The 23,779-nt window shown below is 39.5% G+C and overlaps 1 protein-coding gene across 2 annotated transcripts; it reads left to right on the top strand.

Annotated features, from left to right (window-relative positions):
- The first annotated feature begins 5,369 nt into the window (after nt 1-5,369).
- Nucleotides 5,370-22,690, top strand: LOC18434139 (ABC transporter B family member 20). Of its 2 annotated transcripts, none has more exons than XM_006844215.4 (11): nt 5,370-6,472; nt 11,969-12,023; nt 12,111-12,286; nt 12,394-12,594; nt 13,127-13,386; nt 13,508-13,818; nt 13,968-14,188; nt 14,303-14,643; nt 14,742-15,532; nt 15,668-15,909; nt 20,935-22,690. In XM_006844215.4, the coding sequence occupies exons 1-11, from the start codon at nt 6,101-6,103 to the stop codon at nt 22,168-22,170; spliced, it is 4,206 nt and encodes a 1,401-aa protein (XP_006844278.2). In that variant the 5' UTR covers nt 5,370-6,100; the 3' UTR covers nt 22,171-22,690. The 2 variants fall into 2 exon arrangements, with proteins under 2 accessions (XP_006844278.2, XP_088730672.1); XM_088874546.1 differs by lacking the exon at nt 20,935-22,690 and adding an exon at nt 17,422-18,981.
- Nucleotides 22,691-23,779: the final 1,089 nt, after the last annotated feature.

The following is a 23,779-nucleotide window of genomic DNA, read 5'->3' as shown; positions in this document are numbered from 1 at the left end:
ATATGACTTCTCTGCCTCTTTTTTTTTTTTGTAAATAAGTAATATATGTCTTTTTCTCCATTATGTCTCTTTCTAATTTTATTACAGGGAGAATACGTGGTTTGTTCTCCTCCTTGTTTTTGTGGCTCGCTGCCAAGCCGAGCAGATAACCCCTTAGTCCAAAAAAGAAGATGGAGGTATACTTGGCTAAAAAAACCCGACGAAATTAATAAAGAAGATGAGCATCTAGAGATGCACCTACGTAGTGATGAAGGAAATGATCTTTAATTCAAAATTTGAGTCTTCAAGCTTGTGGTCAAGCTTCTTCCAATCCTAGGGGAATGATACAATTACAATTTAATATTTTACTTTATTATTTCTTAGAAGGCTAAAATTTAGGTTTGGTGTTATTTGGATTTGTCGTTTTCTTTTAGGGTGTTTGCGTCTTTTATTGTTACAGAAAAACAAGTAGTAGAGTTGGAAGTTTACTTTTTAAGGGATGAAATATCAAGATTTAATATTTATTAAGGATTTTAAGTGAGCAAGTTAGCTATCAGAGTTTTTTTTTGTTATCCACCATAATTAAGTGTTGAATATATATATTAGAAATAGAAATAGAAAAAGAAGTGTAGAAGAATTTATTTTGCACCTTATGAACATGGTGAGAAGATCTTTTGGGGATATACTCCACGGCGGAACTTGAAAGAGGCTATATACTCTCACTCTTTAATTTTATTTTTTTATTTTTCTTGCTTGTTTATTTTCTTTTTCCCTTTGTCTCTATGTTGGGAAGTAGTTACTTCATGTTCTCTATTAAAACTTCAATTATCTCAGCTTACATGATTACCTTAAACTCCATCACTTTTGAGGTCACCAGCTCTACGTTATCTCTAGTAACAAGTACCCTTTTTATTTTAAAGATGTGCATCGACCGTTTAATTGTGACTTTATATAGACTAGTAGCATTAAGTGTGTTCCACATAGATATCAAATAAACAATAAAAAAATAATAATAATAAAATCAATGTAGTCATTTAGATTTTAAATATAGTTTTAAATTTAGTGTTTGAAAACATAAAATAATTTTAAATTGGTATTTTTTTGCTTAAAGACAATATAATTTATTTTACTGCTTTAAGAATTGATTAAAAGAAATCTTAAATTTGGTCATAAACTATTTTGAAAGCATGAAAACTCATAGAGAAAAAAGCAATAAAAATTAAGTATTATAAGATTTCTTTTAATCAATTCTTAAAGCATGAAAACTCATAGAGAAAAAACTATTCTGAAGGCAAAATACACAATCGGAAATGTAGACGTCCACCTCTCTCTCTGAAAGCATAATACATATCGGATCTCTCTCTTTGTCTGAAGTCATAACACACATTCAGAAATGCAGAGGCCATCTCTCTCTCTCTCTGAAGGCATAATATACAATCATATATATCTCTCTCTCTGAAAGCATATTAAAAGTTCATAAATGCACTTCTCTCTCTCTCTCTCTCTCTCTCTCTCTCTCTCTCTCTTTGAAGGCATAATACACACTTAGAAATGTAAACACCAACATAAAGACTACTAATCTAATAAACTATTGCAATAATTATAGTTCTTACCCGTTGTAGAGAGAAACATAACTTAAACAAATGAAAAATCACACGTTGTAGAGAGAAACATAACATAAACAAATGAAAAAACAAAAAAGAGGTATCTACATCTAAAACATAACATACCTTAGTATGAAAATTTAGGAGGCCCAAAACTACGACCTCGGCACCCGTAAACCAGTCATGAACTGATCGCATATCTGAAGATCATTGGTGTAGATCTTAGTTTGGGATGTCTCTTAGAAACTTCTCTCTACAATAAAGAGGAAGCTCAGTTAAAGTGACTGAATCCCTAAGAGAAACATTTTCAAACAACTATTTCTCAACATTTAGTGAGGATGAAAGATAGAGAAAACTGTGAAAAATTAGGAAGAAAGTTAGAGAGAGAAAGAAAGCTTCTGTTTTCTCATAGGTAAGAAAGTTGAGTTTATACAAAACATAAATTTTCTAGAGTTTGTATTGACACTTGCTTTGTTGAGACTCAGAGAATGAGAGATTAGGTAAATTTCTAGGGCTTTAATTAAGATACTTCACTTATTTTTCATACAAACCTCAAGAATATATCCAATCCAAACTCAAAGGCAATTATGAGGAGGTGTTGTATAAAATCAATTTTGAAAAGGCATATGATAAAGTGGAATGACATGTACTCCATGAGATATTAGGGCAACTAAGTTTCCAATCTACATAGGGATTGTATATTATTGGTTGTCTGCACATTTTTTTGTTCTTATCAATGGGAAAGCTTCGGGCTTTTTTAAAGATTCTAGAGGAATTAGATAGGGGGATATTTTTTCACCTTTTTAATATACTTTAAAAGCATAAACTATAGTAGATAGAGGTATTATTTCAAGTGGTAAGATTGAAAATAGTAATCTTGTGGTTTCTCATTTACAATATGTTGATGATATCATTATCCTTTATAAGGCACAGGGGACAAAAGTATATAATTTGTGGTTGTTTTTAAAATGTGTTGAGTTTGTTATTGTCCTTAAAGTCAATTTGGCTAAGACTAAATTGTTGGATTGGTTATTTTGATGGATGTTGATTCCTTACTATTTAAATATTTATGCCTTCTCCTTTTGTGACCTTTCACCCTTCAAGGACTATTTGGGATCTGGTGTTGGAAAGATTTCAAAAAGAGTTGGACCTTTGGAAATCTAAATTTCTATCGTTCAGAGGTAGAATTACCTTTTAGCTGAATCCATTTTATTTAACCTACATATATATTTTGTGTCCATGTTTTGGATGCCTTTGTACGTTGTCAAATTGCTAAAAGGGTTAATGAGAGCTTTCATTTGAGGGATTAATGATAAGACGAAGAAGAAGAATCTCGTCAAATAAGACAAAGTATGTGCTCCTAAATGAGAAGGATGACTTAGGACTAGAAAGCTAAAGTTCATGAACTGTAGTTTGTTAACAAAGTGGCGGTCGAGATGTCAGTCTAATTAAAACCTTCTTTGGAGACAAGTGTTAAAAGAAAAATATGATGAGGAAGTCGCAACTAGGCTTATTAAGAGCCCTAGATCTAAAGCTGTTTTTTCATGAATTTGGAAGAGTATTGATTATTGTAAGCTCATTTTACTTTGACATTTAAGAAAGGTCGTGGGACATGGAGAGGGTAGCGAGATACTGCCTTAAGGACCTCATCTCCAAGTGCTTTCTAAAGTCCGTGAACCTTTAGACACTGTGGAAAATACAGTGCCAAGGGAAGGATCCAACACTATTTGGGAAGTGACCACAAGATATAGAAGGGTATATGAGATTTTTCTTGACCAAGTCACTCGTCTTATGGAGTGCTCGCTTGAGTTTTATTGCTCACCTACTAGTTAATATGATATAGTTTGGGACTTTAATCCGTCAGGTGAATTCTTAGTGAAATCAGTTGATTTATGAGGATAGTAATTGAAATATAGGTCTTGTTTTTAATAAGGATTTGGAGCTTATCGGTGCCCCTTATGGTTCGGCTTTTCTTTTGTGCTGCTCGTCAAGGAAAATTGACTACTATTGATAATTTGAGAAGAAGATGATTCATCCTTACTAATATTTTGTTCCATACAAAGCAAGTAATGAATCTTTGGAGCATTTTTTCCTTCAATGTCCCTTTGTTTCTAATTTCTGGGTATGTGATAGGCAGAAACTCGACTTGCATATGTAGATGACTTTCTCTATGCGGCATTTATTGGTGGAATTTTATGGACAACTTTGTTGGTCAGTATTGTTTGGAACACTCGGAGAGAAAGGCATAAACAAATTTTTAAGGATAAGTGTATGGGATGAGATGAGCTTAAATGTGATATCCTAGTTCTAGTAGCTGATTGGTTTTCCTTGAATAAATATTGGAAATTTATTTCTAAGGATTAGGTTATCCTCAATTTTTGAGCTTGTAGTTGTAATATTCCTAGACTAAGTAGAATAGCAATTTGGATGCAACTCTAAAAATTTCATTCAAATTAAATTTTGATGGTAGCTCTTGATGTAATCAAGGGAAAGGGGGCATTGGTGGTCTTGTTAGAGATCACGGAGGTTCTAACATTATATCCTCTTTGGGATCTTCAGGGTGGTTGCGACAAATGAGAAAGAAGTTAGGGCTCTTATACAAGGCTTACACTCTTCATCCTTCTCGGATGTGAGGATTATAGCGGAAGGGGAATATGCAAACTTGATCTCCAGGTGTAAAGGGGATGCTAAACCTCTTTGGAGATTAACTCCCTTGTTTCTAGAAATTAGAGATCTTCTCGAGTGTCTCGATCCTTGTTTGATTGTTTTAAAGAAACCAATATGGAGGCTGATAGTTTGGCCTAAAGTGGTGCTCTCCAACAATTCTTGATTGTTACCCATTTCTCTTTGTGCTTGTTCCTCCTATTGAAGTAATGAAATGAACCATGTTAGTAATAAGAAAAAAAGCAAGGACCTAGCAGAGATTCATGGCGAATTGTTATGGGATTCATGAAGCTCATCGTGAGAGAGATGCAAAGATATTTCATGGCATGTGGAATGGTGCCATCGGTCATAATTGAGAGCACTTCAGTCCTAAAAGATAAAAAATAGTAGGATCACTCTCTTGCTCGGTCCTCTAGTGGACTGAATAGGAATCGTCCTCTTACTTGATCCTCTGGTCAATTGAAGTGATCGTGAGATGATTTACCTTATTTGGAAAATGGTCTAAGGCAATAAAATTTAAAAAAAACTAGAAAATTGGGAGAATTAGAGTTATTTTTTGATTCCGACTCACTCGGGAAATGGTATGATATTGAAGAAAAATATTAAAAAAATTGGGAGTATTGAGCTTATTTTCAGGTTAATCGGATGCAAATCACCCTCTACCGATTCCAAACTAAACTAAATCAAGCAATTTTGTTTCGAATAGGGGATTAGTTTTTAAACCCATTGTTAGGGAGAGCATCAGGTAAGGAGGCCACTGCAGCCGTGCCCTTAAGGGCCAGCTAAATGAGGAAGAGAGAGAGAGAGAGGGGCAGTAGGTGAATGCCAATTGATTTGGACTTGAAAATGGGTAAGAGGACCGGAGGGGGCGGAAGACTCGGACAGAGAAAACAAGAGGCCGGGGTGAAGAGAAGAGAGAGAAAATGAGGGCTAACTGAGAAACCAAAGAGAGAGAGAGAGAGGCAGTTGAATTGATCTTGAAAGTGCCAAACCGGAAGACTCGGAAAGAGAAAATGGGAAGCGGAGTGAGGAGAAGAGAGAGAAAATGAAGGGAGTGACTGAGCAACCAAAGAGAGTAAAAAAGGCATGTCAAGTAATGATGCATCCCCCCACTCTCTCTTCAACTTCATCTTCTCTCTGTTGTTGCCTTTTAACAACGCGCCCCGCCCCCACAAGGGGATAGTGCGAGCCGACCTGGATGCCAGCCAGCCATGGGCAAAAAAAAAAAAAAAAAATCTAAAAAGGCGATTTTTAAAAAAAATAAAAAGAAAACTAAAAGAACTTCTTTTTTAATAAAAAGCCAAAAATTTATTCAAACATGAGAGTCCAAATAAGCCCAATTAGGAAAAGGCAAAAAACAGCACGGCAGCAGCACCAAACCTCTGACCTGAGCTCCAACCAGAGTGCCGGCTCTGTACCGGCACAAACCCCACGCCCTGTTTTCCACTCTCGTTCAGGGAAATACTAGGGTTAGGGTTAGGGTTCTTTGGGTTTAGGTTTAGGGCTCTGTTTTACTTCATAGGGTCATGGACACGGTTAGGTGAACCAACACAAAAGCGCTTGCTTGCGTGTGCGAGTCTCCTTATTCTGCCTTTGACTCGGTCTCATCACTCTACGATCCCAGGTTTTGGCCGCCTCGTTCTGCCCTAGATCGATCACGGAGGACCTCCTTTTTGTTGTTGTTCTAGCTGTGGTTTCTCGGGGTTTAGGGTGAAAATTTGAGGACTAGGGTTTTGGGCTTTTCTATGAGCTCGCTCAGACACTGAAACTGGGATCGAATTGAATTTGGAGAGAGAGAGAGAGAGAGAGAGAGAGAGAGAGAGAGAGAGAGAGAGAGAGAGAGAGAGAGAGAGATGATGATATCAAGGGGTCTATTTGGGTGGTCACCACCTCATATCCAGCCTCTAACCCCTGTCTCGGAAGTCTCGGAACCACCCGAGTCACCATCTCCTTACCTCGATTCGAATGCGGAGGCAGTTCAGGTCGAAGAAGAGGGAGGAATGGAGGAAGCGGAGGAGATGGAGCCACCGCCAGCTGCTGTGCCTTTCTCTCGCCTCTTCGCGTTTGCAGATGGCTTTGATTGGTTGCTAATGGTGGTGGGATCTCTTGCTGCTGCTGCCCATGGAACTGCGCTGGTTGTTTACTTGCATTTCTTTGGAAAGATTGTTAATCTCCTTGGGTTGCAAAACTTGCCCTCAGATGAACTGTTGCATGAGTTCAACAAGGTATGGACCTTTTTCTGAGTTTAACTTCATTTCAGATTGAGCTATTTTCTCATGTAGAGGACTGATAAAAACGAACACACACACAAAAAAAAGGAGCTTTTCGATCATGAAAAGACTTTTGAGTAAGACTTCCCTTGCTCTGTAAATTAAAATGATTTTTGGACGTGGCCCTTTTGACCAAATTTTAATTTTGATAAATTGGATTTTCTTAATAAGAGTAGGAGTTGATTTTTTGTTTACGTTATGTCTCAGTCTGCTGAAGTATGGTATTTTAAGAACAGTGAGATAGTTATTTATTGGTCAGATTGATGGGGTGAGATCCATGCGGGAGTCGCTAGTCTCCTAATTCAGGATACATCACTACTGTTGGGAACAGAATATAATCTTGTAGACTGGGTGCAACCCAAAAGAAAGGGAAAACCCTTGTTGATTAGGCACTTTTTGATAACCTGATGAGTCCCACTGGGTTTGAAACTAGATGGAAGAGTGCGTATCAACTTTTATTTCCATTCTTTGTGTTGGAGTTCCACCTATTCTTGGGGAAATCCAATGAGGTGACATTAGGTCCCCTAATTGTGAGGACTGGGCACGCCCTGTAATTAATACCTTCTGAAGATGAACGGAATGACTTTTATCAAGGAAACACATAGTGACATTCTGGTTTGCTACTTGCCCTTGTTGTGAATCTCAATGGGAGTGGCTGATGGGTTAGAGCATATCCAGGAAGAGTTTCTTTGACTAGGTAATACTAAAAGAAGATGATATTTCATTTCTTATTTTGGAGTTGTCGATGTTTCTAAGTCTATCGGTGGGGTTTTGGTTTGTGATCCTCTTGAACACGACTTTGCTGCATAGATGGCATTCACAATTTGGTTCACTATAGCAGCCTTTGGCATGGAAAGGTTAACAACACAGATAGCATGGAGGGATATGGTTTCCCTTTTCAGTTTTCTCAGGGAGGGATATTGTTTCCTTTTTGAGTTTTCTCAGGGAGGACATTAGGTGCATGGCTGTGTGGATGGGAGTAGAAATAGATTTTTTGTTGGATGTTCTCTGTGGACATTCTGTTTTTTAATACCATTTTAGAACAATAATGGGAAAATAGGTAACTCAGTTCCTAGTTCAAAGTTTTTTTGAGATCATTGAGGGTAGAGGGGTAGAGTGATGTGGAACCCTTATTTCTGAAGAGGTCTTAAGAAAATCAGGTTGCTGAACTATCTATCCTTTTAGCAGATGTGAGTCTATTTTATGTAACTGGGGGTGTCAGATAGGTTAATTGGTAGATTGCACTGTTTTCGTTGATTCACAATAGATCCTTTGCTCGAGCACTTAATGTAGGTGGAGACAGCAGTTGCCCAACTTCTGGGGTTCAAGTACCTTTTGCTAGATATGGAGTATGAATTTTTTGATAATTGGATACAAAGGTTTAAGCCCCTAACAAACAATCATCTTCGACACTCACTTTCCAGTGCTAGAAGATTTGTGCTCTATGTCGGGATTTAGTAATTATTATGGGCCGTTTTTTCTTCATTTATACCTTCCTTTGGGTCATATTGGGCTTCTTCGAGTAGTTCAGGGTGCTCTAGTTGTTTGACACTTAGTGGTCATATTCAATGTTGGAAAATTCGCCTGCCCGACTGCCTAGGCAGCCAGAGGCCTTGGGTGCTTCACCCAGGCCTATTCGGGTGAACTGGGAGAATGCATAAAGCCCAAGTGCCCCGCCTAGATGGGACACCTAGGCAGCTTGTGAAAAATTACAGAGAGCGGAGTGAAAATGCCCCTCGGTTGGGGGCATTTCTAGTCTTTTTGCCCCCAATTCTTTGTATTAAAATCATGGGGGGTCATTTTAACCCCTAAAACCCCTTGGAATACCAATTTCAAGCCAAAAACACATTCAAATCCAGAGTTCCTGTGAGAAACCAATGATAGAACGAAAATTCAAAATTTTTGATTTCTTGTGAAATCGAAAAGCATTTGCACCCAATCTTTTTGGGGTTTGAAGGGGTTGTGAAATAAGGTTTTTGGTGACCAAAGCTTACCCTCTCAAAACTTGAGGGGATCGGTTTTATAGGTTAGATATTTTCTTTAGTGTTTGACTATTTGATACAATTTATGATTCACAAATGTAGGGGTCTACTGTTTTTTTTCTTTGATTGAAATTAAGTATTTTAACTCATATCTAGGGGGGTTTGGCAATAAGATTGAAATGTCTTTACTGATTACAAACTTGATGTGATAGTGGCCAGCTGTTTCGCAATCATTGCATCAGTGGCCAGATTTTATCATCAATTTTGTTAGAAGATGGCTTTTGTTCTTTCTGGGAGAAGTTTATTTCTTGATTTCTTTTAAGCAACCTATTATGTTTCCTTATCTATTTTTCCGTCCTCAGGACTGGCTATAGTGGATCTATTATTTTCTACCTGAGTTCCTTTTATCTAATAATTACTGGGACTGAGCAGATTTCCCATCATGATTAGTGTATCATTATCAATTTGGATTCTGGTCCTTCTAATCCTTTCTTATTATGGAGTTTGGAGAAGAAAATTCTTTACTTGAAATTTCATCAAAGGCTCTATCCTCTTCTTCTATGCCTAAACATTGGACACACTGGCAGGGTTTAGGGGTTTTCAAAATTTCTACTAAATCGATATATTAGATGCAATAGTTCTGCGTATTTAGTTTCTGTAGACTGATAGGAAGGGAGATCTCTCACATAGTTGTTCTGGACTTTCTATGGCCCTTTGATTGGGGTTGTTATTGCAGGATTCGATTACTAAAACTTTGTACTGCATGTTCTTGATGCTATTAAGTATAAATAGTTCAAATTTCAAAGAAATATTAAAAAATTGCTGGTATGGATTTGTTTTCTTGTAGTAACTCATCCATCTCGTTTGTTGCTAGGTCATTTGTTAGTGAAGTTATTGAGGAAAAAATTAATGTCCAGATTGTCCCTCATTGCTATTAAGATGTGAGTTCCCCATTAGGGTAAAGTATAACTGTAACTTTGACTATGTTCCTAATCCTTCTCAGGCCCATTGATTGCAAAATGAGACTACCTATATGCGATTCATTGGGCCAAGGGAGAGGGATCTCCGCTATGGGTATTCACTGATATTATGAAATACAAGATCTATGTTTTTGGGAGAACTATGTCTTTCCAGTATGCCTAGGATAGTGACTGATTTAGCAGACTCACTGATCCAATCCTTAAATGGGTGACCAAAACCTTTACATTGGGACAGTTCCCCATCCAGTTTGGCCCTTTCCATCTATTCAGCCTTTTCTCCCTCCCCTCTATCCCCTGTCCTCTCACTCTCTCCTCTGTCTCATTCTTCCAGTACTGTGCACATCTAAGTTTTTATGCCCTTATTGGAGTAACTTGATGCATAGATGCAGGGAACTCGGTTGGGGGTTGGCGATCCCACTTGGAATCTCGCTTCGACGATCCTGGAGCTGCAGCCTGACTGGAGCTTTCTCCTCTAATTAAGGGAGCTCAATCCCTATCTTATAAGGATCTAGATCCATGTCTTATAAGGATCTTGATCCCTGACTAAAAGTGATCTTGATTGCGTTGGAAGGGAATCACGACCTCACTAAAAATGCGGTGCGATCATGGTTTACAGGAATCTTGATCCTAGTGGAAGTTAAATTTTGTTTTTATTTATTTTAAACTCGACGTCTTTGAATTTTTTTTGCTTTTTGTCAAATTTCTAGCTACACGACTACGTGTAGGCAATTTTTGTTTTCCATTTTCATGATCGTGGTTTGCATAAGTGGTTGAAAACTAGTGAACTGACTCGGACTGACCCGAGATGGCTCAGACTTGGGGGGCTCCCCAGTCCCAAATAGTCCCGAAGAGGGAGTTGCCGGGGTTGTCTAGAACAGGGCAGTTCTCATTGTAGCAAATCGCCATGTGAATATCATTTTTCTCAATAAGGGACTCTCGAGCTGTAGAGCATTGTGCATCTGTAGATAATGCTAAAAAGGTAGGAGTATACATTTCTCTATTTTTTAATACGAGTGATCTGTAAGCAATCCAATATACATATAGGCATAAATCAATTTGCTCCTCAGCATCAAAAAATAAATAAATTAAGCTGCTCCCAAGCGCTCTTCCTGAACATCGCTCCTAGGCACTCCCAAGGCAGGAAGCTTCAGGTATGGGTTAATCCTAGGCTCCCGATCCCTCTCCAGTTCCCGCACACACTCCCCCTCTCAACAACTAAGACTTGATGAAATGATTTCTCTTTCGTATTTAAATTTTGAAAGAAAAAGTAAAAATTTTCATTTAATTTTTTCTTTTTTTTCTTTTTTCCTGATAATTTTCCAAGAGAAACCATAATTTATCTTTTGAAAAATTACATTGTTAAAGTTTTGTTTCCTATAAAAATGAATGTTCCAAAGAACAATTTTTCTCTTTACGCGTTTCACAAGTAAATCATAAAATTGTGTCTAAATGCAGGCAACTAAAGTTGACGTGAGTGCTGACCACACAACCTATTAATTTAGAAAGTATTGATGTCACAAAGGGTTTGCTTAAGTGAAGTAAATATGCGGACATGTGAGTTTACAAGAGATAGTTAGGAGGGAAATCATGATGATGATGGTGACGGCAGGAAAATGAATAGGACCACGATTATGATTGCTAGTCTAAAATATTATGAGAAATACTTCCAGATAAAATTCAGGGACTTGTTCATTTTTGTGACTGTAAATAACTTGGATTGTTTAACATGTGTTGATTTGACATTCTTGTATGATGATTGTTATTAACTTCTTTAATTTTTGTTCTCTAATTATATTAGTCTATTTTTCTCTAAATTATATTGGTCATAAAGAGCAATGTGAAATTGTTCATGATAGTGCATAATTTACAGCATTTTATGGAAGATGAACCATGGATGCGAGTGAAAAGTAACGAAGTTGCGTGTTGAAATATTATCTTATTGTAATTTTCTATTGTACTTCTTTTAAAATTTCATATATTTCATAGTTTTTTCTATTTTTATATTATATATATATTTGTAAATTGAAATAAACCCTTGACTCTTTACTCTTCTCCTGAATCAGTTGAATCATTGACACTTTGATGTTCCTTGTTTAGTTCAAAGTGGGTGCCAGAGCGAACCTGATAGATGCACGCACACATTAATGAATTGATGCATTGGTGTTTGTGGACATGCATATAGGTAGATAGATAAATTGATTGATAGACAAACAGAGAGATATGTCTTATTTCATAGAGATCAAATGTGCATATATGTAATCTATCAATGAATCTAAAATGCAGTTGTACTTTCGCTTTCTCATTATCCATTTATATGATATGTTTTTTCCATTTCTTGTGTCACAAACACATATTGATCCCAAAATTTGATTGAGGTGATTTCTCTGACAAGCATTTTGTAAAATGTTTTTGAGTTTTGAATAATTATGCAGTTCCTTTTTCTTGTTCATGTCATAGATATAATACATTTTTTTTCTTTTGTTCTGCAGCATGTTCTGTACATTATTTACATTGCTTCAGGCGTTTTCGCAGCTGGATGGATAGGTGAGCGTTGATTGTGTGCGTTAAGATTTAGCTTCTGTTCTTCAGATGTGTAATTTTCTGTGGATGCTGATTGTATCTGCTTGATAGAGGTCTCCTGCTGGATTCTCACTGGAGAGAGGCAAACTGCAGTCATCAGATCAAAATATGTTCAAGTCTTACTAAACCAGGACATGAGTTTTTTCGATACATATGGAAACAATGGGGACATTGTGAGTCAAGTGCTGAGTGATTTGCTGCTTATTCAGTCTGCTTTAAGTGAGAAAGTATGTCTGAAAAAATCCGTTTGCTTTATTTTCCATTTATTTTTGGATGTTTGGATGGCCCATCAATCTGCTTGAATTTTCTAATAAACTGTCCTTTTATATTACAGGTGGGGAACTATATTCATAACATGGCAACGTTTTTTGGTGGTCTGGTTATTGGGATGGTTAACAGCTGGCAAATTGCTCTCCTGACATTAGGATCTGGTCCATTTATTGTTGCTGCGGGGGCAATTTCTAACATATTTCTTCACAGGCTAGCTGAGAACATACAAGATGCATATGCTGAGGCTGCTGGCATTGCAGAGCAGGTTAGTATTCCTCCTCTCTGGCCTTCCTTATTTATGATTTCTTATCGTGACATCTAAGAAGATTACAGTGATTGTGCTTGATTTGTAAATGATTATTTTGTGTTGCTGTGCTGACTTGCTTCTGTCTGGTTTGAATTTGGGTTGTTTTCTGCTGCTTTATCCATGGAAGTTTAGTAGTCTGGATTTTTTGAAAGCTTAAAGAAGCATGCTTGGAGATGGTTAGGTGTAGGAGCTATGTAGAAACAACTACATGCCTTATATATGCAATTTTTTCCTCCTTCCGGTTAATATTTTACAATGTTGGAATAACTTTTCTTCTGATACATTGCTTTTAATTGGTCCAACAATTGTTGCCATTAAATGGCACTTGTCTCACTCTGCCCTGACTTGTAGTTACTCTTTGAATTCAACTGATAAACACCATATTTTGGTGTATCCATAATAAATGAGTAGGTCTTGTTACTTTTTGAGGATCGTCTGTTGCTCATTATCATGGTTGCCTGGTGGCTGAAGATATTGACATATGCTACAGGCAATCGCTTACATAAGGACCTTATATGCATTCTCAAATGAGACCCTGGCAAAATATTCATACGCGACTTCTCTCCAAGCAACACTGAGATATGGCATATTAATAAGCCTTGTACAAGGCCTTGGACTTGGCTTTACATACGGGCTCGCAATATGTTCATGTGCCTTGCAACTTTGGGTTGGAAGGCATTTGATTTCCCATGGAAAAGCCAATGGCGGAGAAATTATTACAGCTCTCTTTTCTGTAATCTTAAGTGGCCTGTAAGCTTCTTTTCCCGTTTGAACTGATTTTTGGTTTGTGTCATTGTTTTCTTCATAGCTGTGCTTCATTTAAAATTTTAACCTCTGATAGAAATTGTACTTGGCCGTCATGAATTTGTAGTGGCCTGAATCAAGCAGCTACAAACTTCTATTCATTCGAGCAAGGGAGGATTGCTGCTTACAGACTTTATGAGATGATCAGCCGTTCAACTTCTAGCATTATCCAAGAGGGGAACATCTTATCTTCTGTGCAAGGGAACATTGAGTTCCGGAATGTGTATTTTAGCTATCTCTCTCGTCCAGAAATCCCCATCTTAAGTGGATTTTACTTAACTGTGCCTGCAAAGAAAACTGTGGCACTGGTGGGCAGGAATGGTTCAGGAAAAAGCAGCATAATTCCTCTCATGGAGCGTTTCTATGACCCTACTTTAGGTATCATGGCCAAGGAATTTCCCATTTTCTGATTTGTTCCAGTTATGGTATTTAAGTGCATGACATGTGCCCCTCAAATTTTCAGTTAATCTTTGTGACTGTTTACTTTCAATGTTAAATCGAACAGTTGTCTTGATATGTTGGTGCAGGAGAGGTCCTTTTGGATGGGGAGAACATCAAAAGCCTTAAATTAGAATGGTTGAGAAGCCAAATAGGGCTGGTTACGCAAGAACCTGCCTTGCTTAGTTTGAGCATCAGAGATAATATTGCTTATGGTCGTACGGCTACCCTTGATCAGATTGAAGAGGCAGCAAAGACAGCCCATGCACATACATTTATCAGCTCTCTTCCCAAAGGATACGATACTCAAGTAAGATATTTTGATGAAAGTGAACTGTTCCATTTCTATGATCTTAACTGTTGACCTTGATAATTGGACAGTGCATTTTTCTTCCTGGTAATTAATTGTTACAATGCATATCAGGTCGGTCGAGCAGGTTTGGCATTGTCTGAGGAGCAGAAGATCAAACTCTCTGTGGCTAGGGCAGTTCTTTCAAATCCCTCTATTCTTCTTCTTGATGAAGTTACTGGTGCTCTTGATTTTGAGGCAGAAAGGGCAGTTCAAGAGGCTCTTGATATCCTCATGTTGGGAAGATCAACTATTATCATTGCTCGGCGACTTAGCTTGATTCGGAATGCTGATTACATAGCAGTGATGGAAGAGGGTCAACTTGTTGAAATGGGTACACATGATGAGTTACTGCATGTTGATGGCCTATATGCTGAGCTTCTTAGATATGAAGAAGCTGCGAAGCTTCCTAAAAGGTAAATTGTTCATTTCTTTGGATGCGTCTACCAATTGCATATTATATATCTTAGAATATATTTTTCTGTAAGGGTAATGTTCCTCATTTTGTTTTCAGAACACCAATAAGGAGCTACAAGGAGACAGCAACTTTCCAAATTGAAAAGGACTCATCTGCTAGCCACAGCTTCCAAGAATCAACTTCACCTAAGATGGCCAAATCTCCGTCACTTCAAAGGATGCCTGGTGTGAATTCTGTGAGGCAGATGGATACCAGCTACAACTCACTGGAATCACCTAAAGCTCATAGTCCACCATCTGAACAAATGTTGGAAAATGGAATGCCATCAGAAGCACTAGAAAAAGTACCCTCCATAAAAAGGCAAGACAGCTTTGAAATGAAGTTACCTGCACTACCGAAAATTGATGTCCATGCAGTGCAACAACAAGCGTCAACCACCTCCGACCCTGAGTCACCTATTTCACCACTTTTAACATCTGATCCAAAAAATGAGCGCTCTCACTCAAAGACTTTTAGTCGACCTCTTATGGAGTCTGATGAGTTGCCCACAGAAGAGAAAACCCCTGATGCTTCAAAAACTCAGAAACCTCCTTCATTATGGAGGCTTGCTGAGCTCAGTTTTGCTGAGTGGCTTTATGCTCTCCTAGGAAGTGTTGGTGCTGCCATTTTTGGTTCATTTAATCCCCTTCTTGCTTACATTCTTGCCCAGATAGTGGCTGCATATTACAGGGACAGGGGTCATCACCTACGCTATGAGGTTAATAAATGGTGCTTGGTTATAGCATGTATGGGTGTTGTCACTGTGGTTGCCAACTTTTTGCAACATTTCTACTTTGGTATAATGGGGGAGAAAATGACAGAAAGGGTTAGGAGAATGATGTTTTCAGGTTAGTTTTAATAGCTGTATTAAATCACATGAGTAATTTTTGTCACAATTTTGGTAAAACTTATATGCATTGTATCTTGATGCATTGTGGAAATGGGATGTTTTGATAATGAATTGATCCCTTCTGTTCTTTCAGCGATGCTACGAAATGAGGTTGGCTGGTTTGATGATGAAGAGAACAGTGCAGACACTTTGTCCATGCGCCTAGCGAATGATGCTACATTTGTTCGTGCTGCTTTCAGCAATCGGCTTTCTATATTTATCCAGGATATTTCAGCTATTTTTGTTGCTGTTCTTATTGGAATGCTGCTGGAGTGGCGGTTAGCTCTTGTTGCTTTAGCAACCTTACCAGTTTTAACAGTCTCTGCTGTTGCTCAGGTCCTTCCTTTTGACTATATCACCAACCTTAAATAAGATCTTAATTTTTTTAGTTATATGGGTATATGTGTGGGTCAATTGAGCTAAACCTCTTTTCACTTTCTGTTCTACTTAAACAGTCTATTTAATGTGTCATATTATGCAAGAAACTTTGTGAAGAACTTAGGATTGGTTAATGCATTTTCAGTCAATGACTTTTAACTTGTTGCTGAATCACACTGGAAGCATTACTGATAGAATTGGATGTGCCTTTATTGTCACTCAGTGACCTGATTTAGGAGGAGATGTGGGATAAGTTTCCAAATGAGTTCCTAAGTGACATCCTTGAATCCCTAATTTGCCACTGATTCGATCTGTCCATAAATTGCTAGAGATTAACCTAGATCAAAGACTAATACTCCAGCACTGGTCGCCAGAGCAGTTTCTCCTAAAGCGCTTTAGGTACGACACATGAGCCTCTTAACACCCAAAATACTCACTTCTCTGGATCTACAGATGGTGTCCCATTTTACCAAGTTGGAACTCATGATCATCACTAATACTTGCCACGAACGATTACATATCATTCTTTCCAGCTTCTCTGAGATCTCCAATTCAAAAAGTAAATTGAATTCTTCCCAAGGAAGGATCTGAGCTATCAGCAAAAGAAAGAAATTGGCTTGATCAATTTGCTATACTCTCTGAGAGGCTAAACCTTTTCGATTCATGCTAATCTCTCCGGGAGGATCTTAACTGTGAGCTTTGGGAGGGCCTAAACCTTTCGCATTTGAGCTATCCTGGCCAGAAGAACCAAACTTCCAAACTTCCTCTCCATGGTTCCCGAATGGTGGATACGTGGAGTCTTTCTCATCTATTGTTCAAGAATGAGCTAGGTTAAGGTTCCAGAAAAAACTTCAACTCTTCAACTCCTCAAATTTCCCTAAAAAAACTGGAGTAGAAAGCTTCCTGGGAACTTCCAAATTCGAAAAGACTCTACTACAAACCATAGACAACTTGGACGTTATTGAAGAAAGCATAACTTTGAACCTAGAGGAGAGAAACCAGAGAACCCGAGCTAAGCTCCAATACCAGCAGATCCTCAGAAAAAAGAGATCCATTGGTTTTAAAGTTCCAGGATCAAATGGTTGAAATGTGGGGACCTTAAAACCATTTTTTTGCATAAAATAACCAACTTTAGAAGGCAAGACACGTCATCCAGGTCAAAGTGGGGTCACACCTCTACGACCAACCTCTTGCTTGGAAAATGCCACCTTGGGTTTCTTCCAGACTCCCTTCTTGGCCCCATCTGGTCCTAGGTCGAGGATGGCTGACCTCTCATTCCTGTCCATCCCCATTAATAAGGTGGCACGGTTGGAAGGCCCCTCTTCTGCTGAAGAGTTTATCAGAGCCATCCAGGACCTTGGCCAAGATAGAGGCCCCAGTTTCTGATGGTTACCCTGTGGCTTTGTTTAATATTTTTTGGGATTCTATAGGACCTGATATCATCTCTTTCTTCCATGAATTCCACGACAGTCTTCCATGAATTCCACAACTGAGGTAATATCAATAAGGCCATGAACACAACTTTCACTGCCCTGATCCCCAAAGTGGAAGGGGCTGCAGACCTTGAAGAGACAAAGACTCTAGGCCCGTGAGCCTGCTGAACAGTTCCCACAAAATCTTCTCTCCCACGGTGGAAAATTTCTTGCTTGGGTAAGTAATTTCCTGGAACAAGGTGCATTTGTCAAGGACCGCCAAATATTAAATGGGGCTTTAGTAGCCCATGAATGCGTCCACTCCAGGCACCTCTCCAAAATTCCAGGGGTAGTGTTCAAATTTCCTTGGGAGAAGGCCTTCGAGTGCGTTGATTGGGCTATCCTGGACGAGATCCTCCTTAGGATGGGATTTGGAGACTGTTGGAGGGCCTAGCCTTATAAATGGCTCCTCCAAAGGCTTCTTCCCTCAGCAAGAGGCTTAAGGCAAGGTGAGCCCCTTTGGCCCTTCTTGTTTGCTGTCGTAGCTGAAGTCTTCAGTAGATCCATTGAGAGGTTATAGCTGTACTAACAAGGGCTCTTCAAAGGTTTTAGCATCGGCAACCAAGGCCCTCAAATCTTCCATCTCCAATATGTTGATGACATCCTCCTCTTTTGTGATGCCACCCATCAAAAGGTTGATACCTTGCTCCTCTATCCCAAATGTTTTTAACTTGGTATTGGCCCAAGTGTCTACATGGAAAAACCAAAGATGATGGGTGTTGCAACCAAGGTCCAAGTAGTCCACGACCTTGCTGGGCATTTGGGCTGTGGAGTCTAACAGCTGCCCTCCAAATACCTGGGCTTTCTCCTGTGCATCATCAAATCAAAGCTGTAGCATTGGGACCTTGTCATCAAAAAACTCGATCGTAAACTTGCGGCTTGGAAAGGCAGGTTCCTCTAATTGGCGGGCATAATCAATCTCATAGACGAATGTCCCCGTACACCAGATATCACTTTTTCAAAGGCCATCCACCATAGTGGCCTGCCTTGAACGTCTAATGAAGAATTTTCTGTGGTCCGATGAGGGGCCTACCCAAACCGGACGGGGGCCTAGGCATCCATAGCCTTGGAAGATACAACTTGGCCCTCCTCAGCAAGTGGTGGTGGCACTTCGCAAATTCCATTGTGAGGTATCAGCCTGGCTACCGAGAGGTACTGCTAACAGTCTTTCCTCTGGTACTTGGCCATCTGCCACCCTTTCAGTGATAACATTAGGCTTTTGGCCCGCCCTAGTTAACATTCTTCAAAAAAAAAAAAAAGGGTTTTGGCCCAGGGCAAGCAATAGATTTAAATTTTGGACTGACATTTTTGGTTAGGGAACTCCACCCTACAAGAGCTTCCATGGTTTGTTCCTCCTGGTACTGGATTGATAGACTACAGCCAATGAATTCAAAGCAATGCAAGGATTTGGAACCCAAACTTCAGAAGACCTTTCTTGGATCGGGAGCTTTCTGACATTGAGTCCCTTTCCTCCCAAGTAAGAAGGGAGGAACTAATGCAAATGGAGCATTAGGAGCACTACTTTCCCCCTCTCCCCTTCACTTCCATCCGCCTTCCCCCCCCCAACCCTCCACAACGGATCCAATATTTGAGCTGGATTGCTGTATTTGAGAGGGCCTTGACGGTTGACCAGCGTCAGAAAAGGGGCTTGCCGGTTCCCAACAGGTGAGCCATCTGTAAATCAGCAGAAGAAACTAATGAACATCTCTTCATTCACTGCAACATGGCATTTGCCATGTGGGAGAACTTGCTGCAGCTCTTCATTTGGACATGGGTGACTCCCAAATCAGTCCCACATGTCATCCTTGCTCTCAATCCCCTCCCTGACTTAAATCGGGAGTCTTTCTTTATCCTGCTACTGTAAAAACTACTCCGTGGGTGGATTGGACTGAAGGGAATCAGAGGATCTTCCAAGGTAAGGAGTCTACCACCAGTGCCTTAACTGACCGGATCAGTGCAGTGGTTATCTTTTGGGCAACGCTTCAGGTACCACTCCTACACGGACTTCTTCCAAGACTGTCAGGCTATGCGACACCTAAGGCCCCTATAGATTCCACAAGCCTCTCTTTGGAAACCATAAGAGCAAGGCCAAACCAAACTCAAATTTGATGGTTGCTCCCGCAGCAATCCCGGCCCTGTTGGCATTGGCGGATCGTCAGAGACAAGGATGGTACACCCTCTCTTCCTTCTTGAAACCCATGGGTCAAGCAGATTCCACAAGGGCGGAGGTCCTCGCCCTCCCCGAGTGCCTTAATGCTGTAACCGAATTGAAGTCCCATTTTGGTCATTAATGGGGATTCGAAGAACGTCATTCTTGGGCTACAAGAGGCTCACTGTGCCCGTGGAGGCTTGATCATATCTTCGACAAAATTTTTGACGACTGCAGGCCTATACACATCTCTACTAGTGCCATATGTGACTCGAGGTGCATTCGGAAGTTGACGTCCTTGATAAGAATGGAGCACTTTCAGGCATTGCAATGGGTACCATTGCATCATCTTTTTCAGCCTTCGGCCCTGAAGGGGTCCTATTTGTTAGAGTATTGCTGCCTTATCACATTTTTGGCTGTATAGCATTGTTTTTGTTCTCGACTTTATTTTTTGTACAGAGCTGTCGGCTGCCATTCTAACCCCCCCCCCCCCTTCCCAACCGAAAAAAAGAAGTGGGAAAGACCTGAATTAGGATATGGGGTAGCTCTCCACCTTGAATCCAACTTCCTGAATTCCATTTGAAAAGCGGACTCAAAACTCCAGTCATTTAACTCAATTCTTATTGAGGATCTTCATATGGTCCTATGCTATTTCGAAGTTCAAACCATCTAATGATAATTTTAAGGTTCTCCACCGGATGAGTGTCAGTTCCACAAATATAAGAGCATCCTCATTATTGATGAAATGTAAATGCTTGATCTGTGCACTTTTGAGCTCTAATACCATCAGTCAACCTGACTCTTTCCAATGAAATCTTGTTCCTCTAGGAAATTATGAGGAATTGTGGAAGACACAATGTCCTGTTGTAAACATTCTGGCATCCGGGCATGCAGCCCAATCAAGTGGGTAGTAGGTAAGCAACTGGTTTTTGTTACGCAGCTGGAATTTTCACTAGCCACCCTTGCACACTTTGACAGCATCAATAAAATGTGGAAAATTTTTAACCCATTTCCATGTTTTTTCTGAATGTTAGGGAATAAGCCCCATATAAAAAGCTAAGTCTGAGAATAGAATGTTTCTTATAAATAGAGCAGTTTACATATTAAAAAAAAAAAGAGTCTAAGAATATGAATGCAGCTTTAACTGTTTGACTGTTTTAACTCTTTTAACAAACACCTCAGCATATGTTCTCATTATGCATTTCTATTTATACTTTCCTTTTCAGCTAAAATTGTTGCGTTTCTACTATTGGAAATTTGCAGTCAATATACTTTTGAATCTGAAAGAAGAATGATGTTTACCTAAAGGGAACTTATCTGAAAGAAAGAAAATTGAAAATACTGTTGGACTTGCTTGTGCAGAAAATGTGGCTTGCTGGCTTCTCAAGAGGCATACAGGAGATGCATAGGAAGGCATCTCTGGTCCTCGAGGATGCAGTCCGAAACATCTACACTGTAGTTTCTTTTTGTGCGGGCAACAAGGTCATGGAGCTCTACAGGCTACAGTTAACCAAGATATTCACTATGAGCTTCCTTCATGGCATGGCCATCGGGTTTGGTTTTGGTTTCTCCCAGTTCCTCCTCTTTGCATGCAATGCCCTCCTCCTCTATTACACTGCCCTCACCATAAAAAAAGACCATGCTACTCTCTCCACAGCTCTCAAAGAATACATGGTCTTCTCTTTTGCAACATTTGCATTAGTCGAGCCATTTGGGCTTGCACCGTACATTCTCAAGCGTCGCAAATCTCTCACATCAGTCTTTGAAATCATAGACCGAGTACCCAAAATCGACCCTGATGACAGTAGTGGGTTGAAACCTCCCAATGTATATGGAAGCCTTGAACTCAAAAACATTGACTTCTGCTACCCAACAAGGCCTGAAGTAATGGTGCTTAGCAACTTCAGCCTCAAAGTCAGCGGTGGCCAAACTGTAGCCATAGTCGGGGCGTCCGGGTCCGGGAAAAGCACCATTATAGCCTTAATTGAAAGATTTTACGACCCAACAGCAGGGCAAGTTTTATTAGATGGTAGGGATCTCACGCTCTTCAATGTAAGATGGCTCAGGAGCCATTTAGGATTGGTTCAACAAGAGCCAGTTATGTTCTCAACAACCATAAAAGAAAACATCCTTTATGCCCGGCATAATGCAAGTGAAGCTGAAGTGAAGGAGGCAGCGAGAATAGCAAATGCCCACCACTTTATAAGTAGCTTGCCTCATGGTTATGATACGCCTGTTGGGGTCGTGCGTGGTGGGGTTGAATTGACGCCAGGGCAAAGGCAGAGGATTGCAATTGCACGAGTTGTGCTGAAGAATGCTCCAATATTGCTTGTGGACGAGGCAAGCTCGGCCATCGAGTCAGAGTCAAGTAGGGTTGTGCAAGAGGCCCTTGATACATTGGTCATGGGAAACAAAACCACGGTTTTGATTGCGCACCGTGCTGCAATGATGCGACATGTTGATAGCATCGTGGTCTTGAATGCAGGGCGCATTGTTGAGCAGGGGACCCACGACTTGCTTATGGCAGCCAATGGGTTGTATGTGAGGCTCATGCAGCCACACATGGCCAAGAGATTACGGCAACATAGGCTCATCTAATTTTGTCTACTGATATGGGGTGGCTATTTCTGGCTTCTTTCTCCCTTATGGGGTGGGATAATTACCAATTCCCTGCTGCTCAAATCTTTGCTCGAGAAAATTACTAATACATCCCTCAGATCTCGTTTCCTGGTATAGAGAAAGTGATCACGAACAAACAAGATGGGTGTTGAGATCAGGAATGAATGCCCTTTCGCGGCTGTCGGGGACCGTGCGAAGTGATTCAAACTGCTGATAAGATGGACAGGCTTTTGTAGCATTGTGGCTTTTGGGTTTGCCTTCTTTTGTGAGTAGCTTACTGATAGTGTTTTCAAATGTGTAGGTTATATGATTGTGAAATTAGAGGGGTGAATGTGGGGGGAAGCGGGGTGGAAGTTTGTGAAATGCATTCTTTTGGGGGTAGAGCAGTGTTTGTTGCAAAAATGCTTTGTCTCCATAATTGTATTTTGTTAGTAAGGTGTGGCTGTGGAATTATTGATTTATGTGAATTAAGATGATATGTATCAATTTGTGCTTACAATGTTCTCGGGTGCCTCTTGGGTAGAGGCTTCAACATGGCTTGTTGATGTGACTGTATGCTATCTGCACCCTGCTTGTAATGCGTTTACTTCCACATCCCTGTTCTCTAATCTTAGCAATCTAGTTTGAGAGAGATAAATTCTCTTTTTGCTATACTGTAAAACCCTTAGCCATAAATCCATATTTGAGAAATAGGAGTAAGAAGAACTTCGTAGCCTAAAACCCTTAGGTTCTTTCACAATGTTGGAAAGAGAGATCAAAGATGAGAGAGTGGGGCGTGTCCCCTTTAAGCTTTCATGAGAGAGAGAAACTTCCTTAGGAGAGAGATAGATAGATAAGGTATAGAAAATTTGGATAAATACAATCCATTTTTATAGGTTTTAAACAATATTAGGGTTTTTTAGGGTTTTCCTTGGTTTGTCTCTTTCTGTGAGATTGAATATGAATCATTAATCTTGGGTGACTTGTGGGGTGAGAGATTTGAGTCATCCATTCCATAAATGGACCATCAAGCATTTAACATTATAGAAGGTGTTACAACCTTTATCCCCATCTTTTCTTTAACCATTATCCCATCAATATAAATCAAATAAATAATGCTAATCATAATGCTGTGTTTTATCCAAATATATGCACAAGCCTTTTAGAAGATTCACTCAAATCTTCTTTAACCACTTATCCCATAAAATATAGGAAACCCCCTAAAGGAGCGTGCCATCCATAGGAATAGGAAGCCCTAAAAATTGGGGCATGTCACTCATGCGATGGCTTTGTTGCGCTTGCCAATTTAGGGCATGGTGGGCCCATATCCACAATGGGCCCCTAATACTATTTTTAAATATTTAAAAATTAATAAATGATTTTAAAATCAATTTAAATATTTAAAACATTCAAAATCAATATCTTTGTTTTTATAAATCTAAATTTTATAAATAAAATATCCAAAGATCTAGAAAAATTCAAATAATAATTCTAAAATCATATAATCATAAAATAAATACAATTAAATTCATTAGATGTGATAAGGATCCATATGGTCTAGGAATAAATAATATGGGGCACTCCACCTTCAACTGTAGACTACAGTCCA

This window comes from Amborella trichopoda, chromosome 8 (assembly GCF_054954075.1).
Source record: "Amborella trichopoda isolate Santa Cruz 75 chromosome 8, AtrichopodaSantaCruz75HAP2 v2.0, whole genome shotgun sequence".
Lineage (NCBI taxonomy): Eukaryota > Viridiplantae > Streptophyta > Magnoliopsida > Amborellales > Amborellaceae > Amborella > Amborella trichopoda.
This window is presented reverse-complemented; position numbering and strand designations above follow the sequence as displayed.